This window comes from Hippocampus guttulatus, chromosome 1 (assembly GCF_054856545.1).
Source record: "Hippocampus guttulatus isolate MCC_2025c chromosome 1, RoL_Hgut_1.0, whole genome shotgun sequence".
Classification (NCBI taxonomy): Eukaryota; Metazoa; Chordata; class Actinopteri; order Syngnathiformes; family Syngnathidae; genus Hippocampus; species Hippocampus guttulatus.
Window position 1 is genome coordinate 12,018,576 of NC_141261.1, and position 18,943 is coordinate 12,037,518.

Sequence of the window (18,943 nt, forward strand, 5' to 3'; positions counted from 1 at the left end):
CACATTGAGGTCAGCCCAGTCGCAGTGGGACGCGTTGACTGAGTTGACTAGGTAATTGGTTACGTCTCGCTCACCCTAGAAGCCAAGTCATGCTCCCCCCTCTCCTTCCTCCGCTTTCTGCTATTACTCATCAACGCGACGACTCGTTAGCCATGCCGTGTGAATCCACACCGTGCCGCCCTCCGGACGTTTCCTGCTCCCAACAAACTTCCTGATAACAACCGCCGCGGCACAGCGGGTTTGCAGCTTGTTGCCGACCGATTTGCAGCTCGAGTCGGCTTTTAATGAGGAGAGAATAAGTATTTGTTGTTCTGTCACTACCACCCCCCCCCCCCCCCCCCACACACACACACCTACAGTACATATTATCACCGCTGCTAGCAATTTTACTTTTCCTCCAGCGACACTGGTTCATCAATTAAGATGACTTCCCAGGATGATATCTCTATCTGGACCTTGAGGCTGAGCTGGGGGCTGTTGTTGTGCAGGTGGCCTTATCGGGCATTTCTTATGTGGTCTATTTCCATGGCAGGGTCCCACTGCATGGATTTATCTCACTGAGATGGCTGCCAAATGTTTCTTAAAAATTGTTATTTATTTATTTATTTATTTGTAAGAGCAAATGAACAAGATTTTTGCCGGAGCCAAGTATTTCCCCTTCTTCCTCCTCCTGGTAGATTGCCTCTCAAGGGGCCTTGATTGAAAGAGACACGTGATTTGTATTTCTCTCCCTTGGCAGGCCTGTCTAAATTATCCAACCTTGATCATATTCAGGGAGTACGAATGGAAAACGCGTGGGCCAACGGGCTTTTTGTTGTGTGCAAGGACAGATGAAGGTTACTGTGTGGGATGCAAAATGAAGCTTCAGTACAGGTTGGTATCCTTCGGAGGCTAACTGCTAATTACAGTAAGCGTTCTATCCGCTGGCCCACTCATTTGGGAGCAAAAGTGTCTCTCAAGTGTTGGGAATGTGTGGTGTCAGTCTAAAGCAAATTTTCCATAATTCGGTGCAGTTCTGGTCAGTATGCCATAGTACGGTTCTCACCCGTAGGTCCTGATCAGGCTTAGAATTTCATTGGGCGATTTGTAGGAGGCAGTACAACAACGGGAGTGTCACATTTTGCTGCATCATTGTACAACCCGTTACAATGTTAATAGTGAACGTTCCAATGCAGTTTAAGCGTGTGATAACCAGAAGGGGTCTTTGTCTTTGGACAAGTCCCGTAATTGTCACCCAGTACACACCCCATCAAGGGTTTTGCTAGGGACCAACGTTCGCAGCAACTGCCATCACATTTGTTTGGTATATTTATTTTGGTAGTGCTTTTTCATTTAATTTTTTACTGCCTTCCAGCACCCACCGCCACCCTTGTGGGTGGACCAGTGGTGAGCGCGTCGACCTCACAGTGCAGAGGTAGCGGGTTCGATTCCAGCTCTGGCCTTCCTATGTGGAGTTTGCATGTTCTCCCCGTGCCTGCGTGGGTTTTCTCCGGGTACTCCGGTGTCCTCCCGCATTCCAAAAACATGCATGGCAGGCTGAGTATTCATCTTCCGAACCGCTTTATCCTCACTAGGGTCGCGGGGGGTGCTGGAGCCTATCCCAGCTGACTTCGGGCAGTAGGCGGGGGTCACCCTGAACCGGTCGCCAGCCAATCGCAGGGCAGGCTGAGTAAACACTCTAAATTTTAAAGTGTGACTGTAAGAGCGGATAGTTGTTCATCTCTGTGCCCTGCGATTGGCTGGCAATCGGTTCTGGGTGTCCCCCGCCTACTGCCCGAAGACAGCTGGATAAGCTCCAGCACGCCCCGCGACCCATGTAAGGATAAAGCAGATCACAGAATGGATAGGTGGATTTTTTTTACTGCCAAAGCCTGCATTCTTATATTTTTGAACGGCCTTTGGACATATTTTTTTTTTTGCACCTTGCCATGAAAACCAAACCATTATCGTTTTGATTTCCAGCGATGAGTAACAGTTGCACCATATTTTCAGTCCAGTCATTAACGCAAAGAATTGTAACTGTTTTTAAAAATATGCCTCAAATTAGTGATTCTTCCAGTGGTTTCTGTGTGTGTGTGTGGGTGTGGGAGTGGTGTGGGGGGGGGGGTCATAATCATGGTGGTCAACATATATTTGCTTTGAGAATGAGGCACGTCAAAGAAGTGGGGGACGTTGGTGAGGTTTACATATGATGAAGGAGACGAGCATCTCAATTCCTCCAGAAGCCTGGACCCCCCCCCCCCCCCTGTTGTCTCCCCCTCTCTCATTTGGCAGGTACTTGTGAGAAAAATTCCCCAGATTTTAGTCATTCCACAGATCCAATTGCCATTTCCAATTTGGAGGCAACGTGAGTGAGAGGCAATCCAGATTGACAGAACACACAGAGAGAAAGAGAGAAGAGTTGAAATCAGGTTGGACAGATGCCGAGGCCAGTTGAGCATTTGCACGATATTAATATCTCATGAAGGTTGGCTGGCTGGCTGGCTGGCTGGCGGAGCGAGCTCACAGTCTTGTGTGGTTCTCTCTTTATACGTTGCAGCAGCACCGGATGTTGCAGGGACTAAATGAAGGAGTCTGCTTTTCACTTTGGGGACTTCCCTAGATGTTTTGGTACTGAGGAAGATGCTCTATTGGCCGATAGTCCCGTTTACATCTTGCCTTATTTATTTTATTGTATTTTTTTTGTTGTTGATGGAAAAGTCAGGCGGCCCGGTGGTCTAATGGTTAACGCGTCGGCCTCACATTGCAGAGCCGCGTTCAATCCCAGCTCCGGCCTCCCTGTGTGGAGTTTGCATGTTCTCCCCGGGTCTGCGTGGGTTTCCCGGTTTCCTCCCACATTCCAAAAACATGCATGGCATCCTGATTGAACACTCGAAATTGTCCCGAGGTGTGAGTATGAGCGCGGATGGTTGCTTGTCTCTGTGTGCCCTGCGATTGTGCACTTTATTTTGGAGTCAGCCAATCCTCCATTCAGCTTCTCCAGTTGGTCCAGAATGCTGCTGCTCCCCTCTTGACTGGTACTCGTAAAAGGGAGCACAGAACTCCTGCTCTGGCATCCCTTCACTGGCTCCCTATACATTTTAAAGTTCTTTTTAACATCTTATTGTTTGTTTTTAAATCTTTAAATGGCCTCGTTCCACCTTACCTCTCTGAGCTCCTCCACCCCTACACACCTGCCTCAGGTCTGCGGACCAGACATGCTTAGATGCTCAGACGGGATCGAGCCTTTTCCGTTGCTGGTCCCTCTCTTTGGAACGACCTCCCACTGAACATTCGGCAAGCCCCCTCGCTGCCCATCTTTAAAACTCATCTCAAAACTCATTTGTGTTCTTTGACATTTGACTCAACATGACTCAGACTCAATCTTAGTTTGACTGTTTTGTCCTTTCTACCGTCTTCATTATTAATCTATTGTTTTATTGTTGTATATATATAATATTTGCTCCATGTACAGCACTTTGTATACAGCGATGCTTGTTGTAAAGTGCTCTATAAATACAGTTGAGTTGAGCTGAGAGAAGGGTTGGCAGATGAATAATTAAATAAAGAAAACACTGGTTCGTGTTAAATGGATTTGCTCGAAACCAGCAAGTCCATGGGATGTTCATTACAGACATGAATTAATTAAACACATTTGACCAGGAAAAAAAGCGGCAGGGAAACTGAAGCTTCTGCGTTTGATGACAATATTGCCGTCTTCATTCTAACACCAAGTCTGTCTGCATCTGCGCCATGATTCTTTTCTGCCCATGGTGTTTTCAAATGCAGGCCACGGTGGTCACATGAAGTTGCGTCTGAGGAGCCAGTTAACAGTGACACTCCACATGGTCCACTGTGTCTATTTGTGATGCCCTGTTCTCTTTTTTTGTACTAAACGGAATAACGCGGGGCTTAAATATGGCTGCCTTTAACATGGCGTGTCTCACACGCAGCACTGTTTTCTATTCTTGTCATGCAGATGTGATCCAAGGTTGCAGCACCTCATCTATTCACTGAGTCCATCAGGAGAGTGCCCATACAGCAAGGTCGCGAAGCTGTCCACCTTATTCGTCGTCCTTTCGATTCTCCCAACACCATGACCTCTGAACTGGAAAGTAGCCTGACCTCGATGGACTGGCTTCCGCAGCTCGGCATGAGGGCGGCCATTCAGAAGACCGACAGAGATGTCGGGGGACTTTACCACGGTCACTACCATGGACATCACCACCACCACAATCACCATCCTGGTCTCCAACGTGGACATCACGGGCCCGGAAAGAAAATCACCCAGCTGGACCCTGGAGCAGCTTTGGACCAGGAGGAAAGTAGTCAACAAAGAGACGGTAAACCTCCATACAGCTACGCAAGCCTCATCACCTTCGCCATCAATGGCTCGCCTCGCAAACGCATGACCCTCAGTGAGATCTACCAGTGGATCTGTGACAACTTCCCTTACTACAGAGAGGCAGGCAGTGGCTGGAAGGTAAGCAGCAACACAACGGCTCCGTCTTTGCTCATTTTGTTTGGAAAGCGGGAAGAAGGGAGAGAATCTCTTCATTTGGTCAACAATCTCAAGTTGTTCATGGGCGTCGCTGTCAAATTCAAATCAAACATAAAATGTCTTTGTTAGCCAGCATTAAAAGCCGCAATGCTACATCAAGTTTCACGCGGCTTTGATTCCATCCACCTATTTATATAGCACTTGGGTGAGCTGGATCTCAGATGACTTTGGGCGACAGGCAGAACTCTGGTCCCGTGGCCAGTCAAATGCCGAGCACATCTAAAGAAACAGTCACACGCACATTGACGCTTATGGGGAATTTACAGTTTCCAATTCACCTATTGTGCATGTTTTTGGAGCTCTACAATGGTGTACACCGCCCCTTGCTCAAAGTCAGGTAGGATAGACTCCAACTCGGCTGTGACCCTAATTTTTAATGAGCACAAGCGGGAGAGAAAATGGATGCATGGAATGTTTTTGGAAGATGGGCGTAAACCCGAGTACCTAGAAAAAAAAAGTCCATGTAAGCACAGGGAAAACATAGGAACGCCGCACAGGAAGGATCTGATCTCATTTATTCAAGTTTAGCATAGAGAAAAAAAAAATCGAATTAATGCATTTCTGCCAGATCTCATCTGATCATGTTAGAATTTGTTGAGTTTAAGTTGGATTGTATTACATTTTGTGCCTTTGAATACAGAAGAGGCCACTGGTAATACAGTATAGTGGTTCACATACCTGCAGCTGACTTTTATGCCGCTAGCTAAAGTTGGACCACTTCTTTTTTTTAGTGCCCCCCTCCCCCCGTTAATAACCACCCTGACGAGCAGTAAAGTCATCCACCGTGCTGTGCGTCTGAACGGACTAAGTGCTGTCAAAATTGGATGGCCGGATAATTTCAGACGAAACTCTTCTCTTCATTTCGGAACTTTTAACATCGTAGTTGTTTACATAGATTTGGTAGATGTTGACGGACGTTGGCAGGCCCCGAGTGCTCTTGTTGCTCTTTCACTATCACAGAAGTAACTAACATTCTTGAATCCCAATTACACAAGATAGCAGGCTAATTAGGTAGCTCATTAACATCAACCATGCAACCTGCTTGTCACAGGATGACCAAACAACGCTCACACTGAAAACTTTGGAGGTCATTAAGGCTGACAAAAAGTTAGGAATTTGCAGTCTATGGTGCCACGGTTTCCTATCGGCATAGACGTTGTGCAGCAGCCGGGACCTCCACTTTTGGAGCAATTAGCTCCTGAGAAGGTGAACAAAAGGAAGATGACACCAATTATTTCATGCTTGATTTTCACATTGCGGACGCTCCCGTTTGTTTTTCAAGGTTGCAGCGGCATCCGGCCTCGCTTTGTGTGCAAGTTATTTGTATCAGTCAATTGAAAGTGTAAAGATCTACACTCGGATGAGATGAGGACTTTTTAAATGACGGCTTATTGACTTCTGGTCTTGATGGCGGATTCAAATTTGATCAAAAATAAGCTGTTGCTTTGGAGAGTTGAGAGACAATTCAGTGGCGCTCCACTGACCATGGAGATCTTTTTGTATCCTCTTTGTTTTCTTTTAACAACGTACTTGAGTTACTGTAATATTTTATCAGAAATACTCCCGCCAGCAAGAATGTGGAAGCGAATGGGAGTAATCCGCCACTGATTTCATTTTGGTGCATCAAAAAGATGTCTTTTTGGAGGAAATCTGGGGCACGGTCGATGCAGACAAATTAGCATGAATTCCGATTCACTCAAAATACGCGTGGTGGTGAAAAGAAAATGAAGAAAATCAATCTGATGATGATTTTCTTGATACCCTGACCTTGTGCGCAGAGGACGGACGCTGAGCTTACTCACACAGGAGCTGCTGTCAACCACAGCTCGCGCTCACACCCAAAACTCTCACATGCAGACTCAGCAACGTCACACGCCACCCGCCACTTGAAGTTGCCTGCATGTACACAGACACGACACTACAAGCTGGATGTTCAATACCTCTTTTTTTTCAAAACTGATAGGGCTACATGTACACAACTTTTGGGGACTCACTGATACTGATACTAAGTACTTTTGATACATACATGATACTCTGAAGTTGGAAAATAGGGCTGGGTGATATGGATGAAAACGTCACATGTCAGTACGTATTTCATATCAGCCGATATTTATGAATACCGATTTTGTTTTTGTTGGCAAATCTGATATTGACTACAGATCAAATAAAAGTACAGCCATCCAGCCATATTACAAAATAAAGGTCTACACAAGTACAAAAAGGTAAGTATATCTCTCTGTATAATACACATGAGTAAGTGGATATGTTGCCTGTACTGCATTCAGCAGGAAAACATTGACCTTATTAATGCACTGAATAATAACCACATTCCATATTTCTGAGGCAATGAAAGAAGATATGAATGAAACACTGTAATGGAGATAATCATCATGCCACCCAAATTGATTTAGCAAATGAAGGTATAATGTTGGTCGCGGCTAACTAAAATTGCACTCAAAACATGAATATAAGCCTCATAAACATCCATTTACTTCACGGAAATTGCATCTTAATGGGCATAAGAGAGGATTGACACGGATACAGCACTTCACTCAGTAAGACGTTCTGTCTGCTATGCGTGCTATTTCGTTCCTGATAGAAAAATAACCACAAGGAAGCACCTTGGTTTCGGTGACTGGTATCAGCCGTCGTTGCGAGAACCCGATACGTTGAAAAAAGGCCGATATTGGCCCGATACCACCTATCCCCAATATGTACAGTATTTTCTATACGTTTTGATCTTGCTATTTTTTGTGTGTTCTCAAATTGTATTTAGTAAGATAAAAATTGTTTAATATGTGTGGGAGAGGTAAATAAGTTTATTTTTATTTTTATGTGGTCTCTCTGACAAAGCCCTCCACTAACTACCAACTGATTTTATACATTGAAACGGAGTGTTTTCTCCTCATTATTCCACCTGTCTCCCTCCGACACACTCGTCCTTTTCGTATGCTTTCACCGATTGTTCCCAGTCTATAATCTTCAGTGCGCTGTTCCCCGTGTGAAGATAGATGCGTGCCAGAAGTGGTGACACAAGCCAGGTTGACTTGGCGCACCTTCTTCCCTCCGTTGCAGGACTGACTCAATCGGTTTCCTATTAAGCACGAGAGGATGGAGCATATCGAGTGAGGCCTTTGAGGCTTTCTGTCAGAGCAGCTTATGACTTCCCTTTTCTCCAATTGTACTTGGGTGCCAGAATGTTTTGGGATCCCATAATTACACCTCACTGATTTGCGTGTGAGGCTGAATTCTACGAGCATCATTACAGCCGCACACTTGTGGCGGATTTACTTTCATTCGCTCTGGCATTCGTCCGTGAGATTGGTGCAGGGAATTTAAGCGAGGAACATAACCCTTGGAGAGAGGGATGCTTTCCATTGAAGTCATTGCCACATAACTAATGCACATTATGTTTTTATGTTAGCATGACATTTATAGAAGATGCTGCTTAGAGGAGAGTTAGAGATATGTAAAGAAGCGCCCGTTGTAATCAGACTCTCCTTGCTGCTTGTTTATGGTAGATGATCCCGTGTGGTTCTTTCGTACCGATGGCCGTGACGAGATGGCCTGACAGAAAGTTAAATAGAAAGTGTTATACATATGGCAGATGTATGATTTTTTTTTTCCCCTTTCAGGTAGACCAAAGACAAGGCTAACCAATAAAACGTTTTCATCTGTGTTTGACCGAGGACATTTCTTTTACTTTGAGTATGATATCTTTTTTCCTTTCTTTTTTTGGGGGGGGGGGGATTAAACTGTCAAATTTAATGTTTCAAAGTAAGAAAATAACATGATGCAATGATGTAATGTATAATGTCATTTTCACAATTGTAGAATGGTAGTATCAGTGCAGTTTTCCGTGCTTTTATAAACTGCCAACAGAAGAGCTCATGCACAGCCACTTGACAGTGCACTCGCTACTGCAGTGCATTCTGGAACTTATTAGCCGTGTCTTGTACGGGACACAAACTAGCCAGGTAATACAGACATTAAATAATATTTGGTGGTAAGTAGTGTCAAAAGCCAGTGTATGAAAGTAATAACAATATATTTGAATTACAATGTTTGCCCGCTATATCACAGTTCATCCATCGCGTCCACGCTAGGCTACGGTAATTACTCAATGCAACATACGAAATTAGATTCACTTTATGAACATTTCGGCCATACAAACATTTCTGTATGAGGTGCAACATTTTAAAAAAATGTTTCCGCAAGTCTAAATTTGGAGTTGCATGTCGTAAGTGTAGTACCAAGCTAGGCCACAACATGCGGAGCAGCACTGGTGTCTACCGGGGGAGAAGCTGTGTAGTAAAGAGTAAGAAAAAGAAGCAGAGAAGGTATCCAATGTACTCTTTCTGACTTTCATAATGTTGTTGGTCCCATATAGCAAACAAAATATATGCCTGCTCAACCTTTGTGTTTTGCATTGTAGGTTAGCTTTAAGATAGTAGTTTTATTTTGACAAAATTAAATGGTAATGTTATTGTTGTATTATTACGTGTTTCGAATCAACGATGTTTAATTCTATTTTATGTGTCACTGTTACCTTACATCAACTGGAAGTTACAGAGCAACAGACAGCTTTTGCTCTATGCTCTACCGTGCCTGACTTTACTTTAGAATCACTGAACTATGTAACTTGCAAGAGTGTAAGACCAAGTGGTAAGGAATACTTAAAAAAAAATGTTTTGATAAGTTTTGGCCCATTTTATTGCGTCGAAATGTCTTTAAAGCCTGTGAAAGTGGTAAAACACTACCCCCCCCCCCCCAAAAAAAAAGAAATCACATGGTTTATCGCAGACTTTACCTATCGTTTGTTGGTCCGGAACACATCTTCGTGTCAGAAAGTGTTCAATGTATTGCTATTACAAGTTGCATGATGACATTGAGGGTATGTCCACCCTCTATTGAAGTGGCATGCTTGTGGTTCAGTTTAACTGTGGTTTGATGCATTTGTAAACGAAAGGCCAGAACAGGAGGGTAGGGAAGAGGCAGCCTTGTTTTATACCAGCTATGATCACTGGGAAGGTTACGTAAGTCTGGGTCATTCCAGTTCAGGTGATTGCTGTCAGCTGCAGACACGCACACACAAGCACACACACACACACACAGACAGACAGACACACACACACGGCTGGCATGTTGGCCAGATATCATAGACGCACACGTGCGCGCACGTAGAAAGACATGCTCTTGAAGTCAAGGCACACACAGCACCCCCCCCCCCCCCCATCACATGCTTCACATATTCACGCGTTCCATCATCCTTTTCGACACACGCACACGATTGTGCACCCGCTCAGGTAAGCAGAGTATACGTGTGCAGTCTGCAGATTACACATGGGGAGCTCAGCGGGAGAGAGAAAATCGGTGCGGGAGGAGCAGAGACTGTCAGTGAGTAGAGGAGACTTTTACTACCCAGTACACGCGCTCTGTCTGCTCTGTATGATAATGCGAGGGTGCAGGAGAGACAAAAGTTCACACCAGGACAACGCACTCTTGCCACATACTTAATTCATGTAATGGCCACTTGTGTTTGCTGTTGTGATGAGGCTGTGATAATGTTTGGGGTCAAATTAATAGAACATGTTCTTGTGTTTCCACTCGTTCTCCACTCGGTGCAGCTCCATTGGTAAGGTATGAACACAGTAATCCGTCTCAACTGTCAAATGAACCAATCGTGTTCAACCTTCGATTACATAGTAGTGCTTTAACTAGAGGTGGTAAACTGATGTAACCGCTGACGTAACCATATTGATTTAGCATGCATAGTTTCACCTCAGAGTGCAAAGATCATGGGTTCGATTCTGGGAGTTTTTATGTGAAGTTTGCATGTTCTTCCCGTGCCTGCGTGGGTTTTCTCTGGGTATTCTGGTTTCCTCCCACGTTCCAAAAACATGCATGGCAGGCTGATTGAAGACTCTAAATTGTCCCTAGGTGTGGGTGTGAGTGAGAATGGTTGTTCGTCTCTGTGTGCCCTGCGATTGGCTGGCAACCAGTTCAGGGTGTACCCCACCTACTGCCCGAAGACAGCTGGGATAAGCAACCCGTGTGAGGATAAGCGGATCTGAAAATGGAAGGATGGATGAATAAATTATAACTATAATATAAAATAATTGCCTGCTATTGTTGTTGCATAAAACGTTCTCTGTGTTCTCAATTGCACACATCCCTACTTTCTTATGCCCACAGTGGTCCCCTTGCTGCACTTTTCACACCCGTGCACCTCGCCACAATTTCCCCCTTTAGCACAGTTCAATAAGTCGTCGGCAACTGGACACTTGAGTACAGCTACATAGATAGATGGCACTCTTGAGCCGCAGCATGAACAATTGCCTTTATTTTGTAGTCCCTGCTGACTAACCTGCTCTCGACCTCCCATCCTCCATCGGCTCAAACTAGCTTGCATGCGAACGGGTCTAATTGCCTGCAAATTAACATGAGCTAATGCGCTGTAGTAAAGGGCAGCGCCGCCACAGTGGCCTTTGGCCTTTGGCGGCATGCACAGCCTACGTCACCGCGTCTTCACCTGATATGAATCAGCAGCAAGGCATTACTCTGCCTGCCATGCTCTCCTCGCGACTCTGCGTGAGATCTGCGATGGAGCACAGCGGAGGTTGGCGCACACTGTCAAGTGCACTCGCATTAGGTGGAAGGCTGCTGGGAGTCAGTGTGGGTCTTTAGCTGCACAAAGCCTCCTCAGGTCTCTTGAGCGCAACTAAAATATCATTGCTGTGCTGTTATTGTGCGTTTCAACCGTATACGGACAACACAGTTCAGCAGTACAGCATGCAGGAGAGTGCACGAGTGTGCATGTTTGGGGCTGAGAGTGCAAGATGGCAATTTTCCTTAATATGGACTGCTCACCGTAAATATACTGACTCTTGTTTCCTTCAATAGAGCCGGAGTACATGTTTATGGGATTGGCCAGGATAAAGAAGGATAGAATAATAATGTGTCGGTCGAAATGTGTACTGAGCAAAACAGTGTTCACTGTAAATTCAGATTGCATGCATTGATTTGTGGGGCTTTTTTTTTTGTCATCCAACATCATCGTTGGGCCATCTTTAAATATCGCACTCAATAAAAATCCCATCCAAATCACAGCAAACAGAAATGTTTTGGGACATATGCAGTCCATCTAACGAATTTAAATGTTGACCCGTGTTATGGTTTTGCTCACAATCACAATCATTGCTATCAAAATTGTCCATGATTCATATAAAGAAAGCAGCACATACCCCATTGCTTTACACGCCAACATTCCGAGTCTATAGATCATGTTGGAATGTGTCTGCCGTCCAGATGTGTGTGTGTGTGTGTGTGTGTGTGTGTGTGTGTGTGTGTGTGTGTGTGTCAGTAACCTTGCTATGTGATGTGGTGATTTACTTTTTTGTTTGTCGGTATTATTTCAGGCCAATGGGTAGCTGTCTTTTGTTGATAAACCGCTCTTTCAAAGTAACCATGGTAACGCAGATGAGCCAACCCTTGATTGCCAAACAGTTTTTTTTTTAGCTGTGTAACAATAATATATAACAATGTTAAGGCATGAATAGGCATTGTGGCAACCAATCTGAAGTGGCTGCAGTTGTGATCGCATCACTCGGGAGCAGAAGAAAAATGAAAATGTGTTTGTTGACATTTTGTATTGACACATCTTTGAATTTCTGTTTCAAAATATGCATCATGGGAAATCTTTCCGAATACTGGCCGTGGTATTGTGATGTCTGGGATATTTTAATAAAGATTGCTGTCTTTTACACGCGATGACATCATTCATAACTAGGCAATAAGAACCTAACATCATGCACCTTTTAAATATGATTCTTGTTGATGGACAAACTGTCAGATACGTGCGCATACAGTCGCATGAACACATGTAGCTCGTCATTACATTTTAACGTGAAACACTAATCACACACGAATCAATATAAGCAGTCCAGGACTTCAATTCTTATTTAAAACAGAGGAATCTGAACTTTCTATCTCCTCAAGGATTTGGCACTCATCCAACGCAGCACTTCCCTCTTAAAGTAGACGGGCCTCGAGCTTCCTCCATATGGCTAATAATAGGCCTCAGCCCGTTTTTATGCCAACAGGCTTGAATGCAACAATTATGCTCCAGCCGTCATTGCTTTGGTTTCTCAGGAAGGCACAAAAGATACTGGTGGGCTTTTTTTTTTTTTTGCTAGAGGGGGTGCTAAAATAAATAAGCAAACTATACCAGTCAAAAGTTTGGAAACATCTTCAAATTCCAATCGTCTCAAACACATTGAGAGGTCAAGAAATTCAAGATGTGAAATGAAAGTCATTCCAGGTCATAAAGTGTCATCTATCTCTCAATCTCTCTCTCTCGAGCTAGCTAGCTAACTAGCTATCTGCCATCTGAGGACACGGATGTGATTGCCATTTTCAGTTGAAATTTTGGTTGACTTTCAGAATCTCCTAAAAGGTTCCTCCATCCGATAGAGACTTCGGCAGGTTTTTATTGTTCCACTTAGCAAGTTGATGTGGTTTATTATTGCCAAATCTACTCAAACTGAGAAACGGCTTGTCCTATGTCGTTCATAATCTCACCGTTGAATTGTCTTCATACTTTTAGTCAATATGAATGAAAGGCAAACCTGTCAGACATATTTTTGGGAATGCAGAGTACAATCACACATCTCCTCGCTCTCTCTCCTCCTCTTACGGAACGTTGCTGACAGAAGCTGTCATTTCTCCAGAGTGTTTTTGCTCGATACAACTATCAGCAGGAAGCGCCCACCGTGACCTCTCGCTGACCTGCAGCCCAGATTGGTCCCGCTGTTATTTTGGAAAGACTGCGTTGGAATCAAGGCTGAGAGCATTTGTCTTTTTAAATCGGCTAAGCTGATGTGACACAGGCAGGATGGTTGCTAGCCTCTGAACTTCTTTTCCAATGTTTGGCAGCACAAGACACTGGCTTCCAAGTAGGAAGGCTGTAGACTTGTAAATTAGTCCAAAATAATTATGTGCACATGTACAGGCTTTTTTAATAGGACGTTTCTCCTCACTTCCTTGAAAGAGTGTTTTTATATGAAACTGTCTGAATATCCACTGGCATTAGCTTGATGTAAGCAGATTTGAATTCAAAGTAGAAAAGACATGAGTAGCATCCAAGTACTTTTGTCCACTTTTTGTATCTAGATAGTTTCAGATGAATGTCACTAGTGTGGGACTGAGCAATAGGGTCGCTTAAGTACCGTGTTGTCTGGTGTTAAGGTTGGGTGATATCGTTTGGATAGCTATTCAATATCTATATACAGTATCCATCCATTTTCCGAACCGCTTGATCCTCACTAGGGTCGCGGGGGGTGCTGGAGCCTATCCCAGCTGTCTCGGGCAGTAGGCGGGGGACACCCTGAATCAGTTGCCAGCCAATCGCAGGGCACACAGAGACGAACAACCATCCACGCCCACACTCACACCTAGGGACAATTTAGAGCGTCCAATCAGCCTGACATGCATGTTTTTTTGGAATGTGGGAGGAAACCGGAGCACCCGGAGAAAACCCACGCAGGCCCGGGGAGAACATGCAAACTCCACACAGGGAGGCCGGAGCTGGAATCGAACCCGGTACCTCTGCACTGTGAAGCCGACGTGCTAACCACTGGACTACCGGGCCGCCTATACAGTATCTATATAGCTATATCTACAGTATCTCTCTCTCTCTCTCTCTCTCTCTCTCTCTCTCTCTCTCTCTCTCTCTCTCGCTTCTCTCTCTCTCTGTCTTATATATATACAGTATATACTGTATATATACAGTATATATATATATAGAAAATAAGGAAACAGAGCAACAGTCCCAAATTTCTGTGCTTTGGAAGGCTGAGGTGATGGGGACATGTACTGTACTCTTTTATTTATTAAACACACACACACACACAATTTCTCCACTGTTTTTGGACTCTATTTGTCATTGGAAATAAAAGAACATCTTTTGGATGGTCCTGAGGAGACAACAACTCTGTGTAGCTTGGATATACGATTACACAACTCTGTTTACTTCAACTTGCAAACCAAAGTAAGAAGGAAAAGCTGGATGGAGTAAATATGCTCACAGCTCACGTCATATCACGATTCTCTTATCATGTAATTAGCCAGCCCTACTTATAAGTTAATCGACGGTTGGGGTGGGGTGTGGGGAGGGGCTGTTGGTTGACGCTCCCACCCCCCAAAAAAATCTCTGACTCAGTTCGCTCAGTCTTTGTGAGCAAACGGGAGGTGGTGGAACTTTCTTCGATGCGTCCACCAAACGCGGCCAGTTTTAAAAGCAGGCAGCATAGAAGAAAGCAGGAATTGGTACTTACTGTTTGGAACCGACTCCCTGAAAGACGGATTTGTCTAGAATAACATTTACCCAGAAAAGGTGAGCCGTTGCAAGGAATGCATCGCAAACAAAAGTCAGGTGTTCCACTCCCATCACAAAGCACCCACTGCTTTCCACTTTAGACATCACATTAATAAAAACGTCACGCATCCTTCTCCTGATCGTATCATAATTACAGTGCGTGTTTGCGCACACGCATGCCTGCGTGTGTGTGGGTGAGATGCGGGTGATGAGTTGGGGGCTATACCTACCGCTACTGCGAATGTTGCTCTCTCATCAGCTTTTCTACTCTTTTTTTTTTTTTTTCCCCCATTCACTCCTCATAGCTCCAACAACTGTAAGCAAGCAAATGTAATAATGAATAGTCTCTTTCTCTCTCTCTGTCTGTATCTACAGTGTGTGAGGTGTTTCCTTGAGGGACAATTTGAAAACAGTCGACCACATGCAACTAAGAAATAATTTTACATACTGTATGTTCACTCAAGCAGTCAATTAATCTATCTACCCAATCATCTAAACCTCCCATATATCTATAGTCATGTTTTTAAGTATATATTGTAATAACGGAAGTCAACTCTATGCAAATATATATTGTAGCGATATATATACTTTTTCATCTCATTGGCATAATTAAAAGTAATCAAGTTACATTATTTTTAAATGATGTTACTTGGATTATGTTATAAACTACATTTTAAAAGTAACCCTCCCATCCCTGTCAGAAATCTCATTTGCGTGGAATGAATTACTCTTTGAAATTCAATCCAAGATGACATTTTGCTACAGGTAAATGTTGCAGTTATTGATATCAACTAGGACTATACAAATTGGTCACCTGCACAATGAGTTTGACTCGTTGCTAATATGTGTTTTTGGCTAGTGGAAGAGGCTTACTGGGCGAAATGAGTCCCGTCAGCTGAATTTATATGAATTGTCTTCTATAGAATTTGCAGCTTTAGAAAATGAGGATATCCAGAAAAAAAGGGGGGGGGGGGGGGAATCCAGACTGCAGCAGGGCTTTGAACTACTTATCAGCCCGTACTATCAAAGTGGAAGGAAAGCAGGAAATGATTCAGCCTGTGATATCTGGAAACACTGCAAATTCTCACAATGCGGAACCCGCTGCTCTGATGGGCCCGGAACGAAGACACATCTCCCTATTTGGCCAAGTTGCGCAAATGTTGGGTGGGTTTCTCAGTGGCAAGCGGACCAAACAAGAGGATTTTTTTTTCTCTTGCTGGAAATACAGTATCATCACTCAGCCCAGATGTAGTTCACGCTCTTGGGTTCTAGCATGAATGTTGTACTCAAATATGGTTAATGAGCTGCTTTGTTTGCGAGCATTGATTCTTGCAAATAATTCCGTTTTCTTGTGAATGAAAAAAATCATGATACACACTGGATAAATCTGAGCGTCTCATCAGCGTCTCGTCAACGTGGACTTGACTTTCATCACATTCATGTTGACTTAAGACACACACACACACATAAGCTAATGATGCACATGCAGTCTGCAAGATTCAAGTTCTAAACACAAATGCATTTTATAAGGTGACTTCTGCGTAGGAGTTTCGTGAAGGGGAGGATGGCCTATTTCAATAACTTAAATATGTATTATTCAAGCATGCTTCTCCAAACTGAACCTGTCACTCCATTTCTATTAGGATATAATAAGGTGTCTGGGTGATGCTGAGAACCCAAGAGACTGTGGCATGCAACAGACATTTTTACTTTATTTTTTTTGTTTTGTTTCCTGATATTGTGTAATATCATGTTTATGCCCCCCCTATTATTTCAAATAATACCACTTGCTCCTTGCCACCACAGTAAAGATTAATAGCACTCTAAAAGCATTATGTTATTGTCAATAATAAACTTAATTAGCAATACTAATCATCTCAGCCTGAAAGACAAGTTTGAAAAAGAAAATCAACGTTCAGAAGATGTCAAACAAATTTTTATTCAATACAATTTAAGAGCATGCCAGAAATTGTGTCAATTTTTTTTTCCTCCCTTGTAATTTTGGCAAAACTAATGCAATACAGGGGAAACACCATTTTGTGTTGCCCAACTTGTGTCACTTGGGACCTACTCGCATGCGGCATCTGCTCACACTGCAAACTTTGTGCCTTTGGGCAAAATATCCCTCCGGTTTTTAAAACCGGCATTCTCTCCATCTGTGTACTGGATATGCACTGACTTGAGCCTGCAAATAATACTCGCAAATAGTACTCGCATCGATCACTTTCTTTAGCTGCAAAAGCTCACAATCACATACACACACATAAAGACACGCACGCCTACGCATGCGCAGACACTCCTCCCCAAAGCGTGACCCCAAAACCTTACTTTTTGTCACACATCACATTATATCACATTGCATTTTGTCAAAAAAGTCAGCCATGCTTGTCAAACGTGCCTTATGTAACCAACCTCCTCAAGTCCAGGAGCCCGCACCCCTTAGCAAGTCGCATTAAGCAGCACCAGCACCCGCAACTTGCTATGCATACAGTCATCATTAATAATGAGGGTGGAGGGAAATGCTCGTCTAGTTCCAAACACAAGCTGCTCTGTGAATCTGGTTGACCTCTGATTTGTTTAAATGTATCATTTTATTCCCAAAAGAAATAATCACCTTCAATTCCAGTATTCAAACCTTTATTAACGATACCCGTAATGTCTTTGATGGAGAGCGACACATTCACTTTGTGACTCTGGCCGAGCTTTGATTTGCTCATATGGTCTTTTCAAACAAAATTAAATAATTTTATTTCAATATTCAACATGGATTCTTGTCCACTGGAATCAGCCATTCAATTAGAATCTATAAAACACAACACTCTTAATTCATGCTTAGATTCGTTTTACTGTTTATTTATTTATTTTTGTGCTGTTGTCTATTGCACCAAAAGTGGCAGTGACCAACCGGACATGGCCGATGGAGCGCCATCTGCTGTGCTGGAGTGGAATCAAATTGCCTTTTGCAGCATTTCTCAATCCAACAAGTCAGACGCACTTGTTATTTTGGATTGTTCAGCCAAGGAAAGTGCTGAGAAGCCCGACACTTGCAGTTTTTCTCCTGCAGGAGTGTGTTAGGGCAGCGGTCAGCAAACCTTTTTTGCCCCACGGAGCGGTTTAATGTCAGACAATATTTTCAGGGACCGGCCTTTAAGGCCGGATAAATACAACAAAATAATGTGATATGACCTGCATGAAAACTGTGGTATTTTCTAACCATAATAAACACAAATCATGACCCGAGGAATGTCCTATCTGGCCGTAACGCTCTCTGGTCGCTATGGTAACGTTTAAACGTGCCTTCAAAATAAGATACTGTACACCGCAGATAAAAAGTGCATGAAACATGCGGGCTTGGTGCGTGGGAATCTCCCATTGAGATAGATCTGTATTTTAGGTAGGACTCCTGATACCGTCTATTAAATGTAGCCTTTTTTTTCTTGAAAGTCGTAGTCGTTCTGTCTCCTGGCTGGGCCGTTTCCCCTTCCCAAAAATAAACTTTCCAAGACCTTTGTTTTTCACTCATCTGGCTCGCTCCTGGGTTTCATTTTAGCGGTAACCTATCACATGACCGAGAAGTGCGCCTCAACCCGCGTCAGGAGTGACATACTGTGGAAGGATGTAACAGAGAATCCGGTAAATTTAACATCAAAATAAAACATCTTTCAGTTTCCAAAATGAATAAAACATAAGTAACGTAAGTTATTTATCCTTTCTGTGCGGCCCGGTACCTAAAAGACCCACGGACCGGTACCGGTCCACGGCCCGTGGTTGGGGACCACTGTGTTAGGGTACAGGTGGCCTCATACAGAGGCTCCCACGGCCCGTGGTTGGGGACCACTGTGTTAGGGTACAGGTGGCCTCATACAGAGGCTCAAGCAAAAGCCTGTGCGGAAGAAGTCGGGAGATGTAGTGGAGAAGTTCCTCGTATCCCTGTCTACTCCTCCTCCTCCTCCGCTTCCTCCTCCCCAGTAGTATTAATTAGCAAAAGCAGATGAGTGGCGAAAAGGAGCCTGAAGTGAGAACAGGTT

General features: G+C 43.8%; 1 protein-coding gene across 1 annotated transcript in view; it reads left to right on the top strand.

Moving 5' to 3' along the window:
- The window catches only part of LOC147210397 (forkhead box protein J3-like), a 63,046-nt gene that overhangs the window by 11,444 nt on the left and 32,659 nt on the right, over positions 1-18,943 (top strand). The window contains exon 2 of the mRNA XM_086109972.1: positions 3,959-4,462. Coding sequence (XP_085966098.1) covers positions 4,076-4,462 — 387 coding nt within the window. The 5' untranslated portion in view covers positions 3,959-4,075. The remainder of the gene's footprint in view (positions 1-3,958; positions 4,463-18,943) is intronic.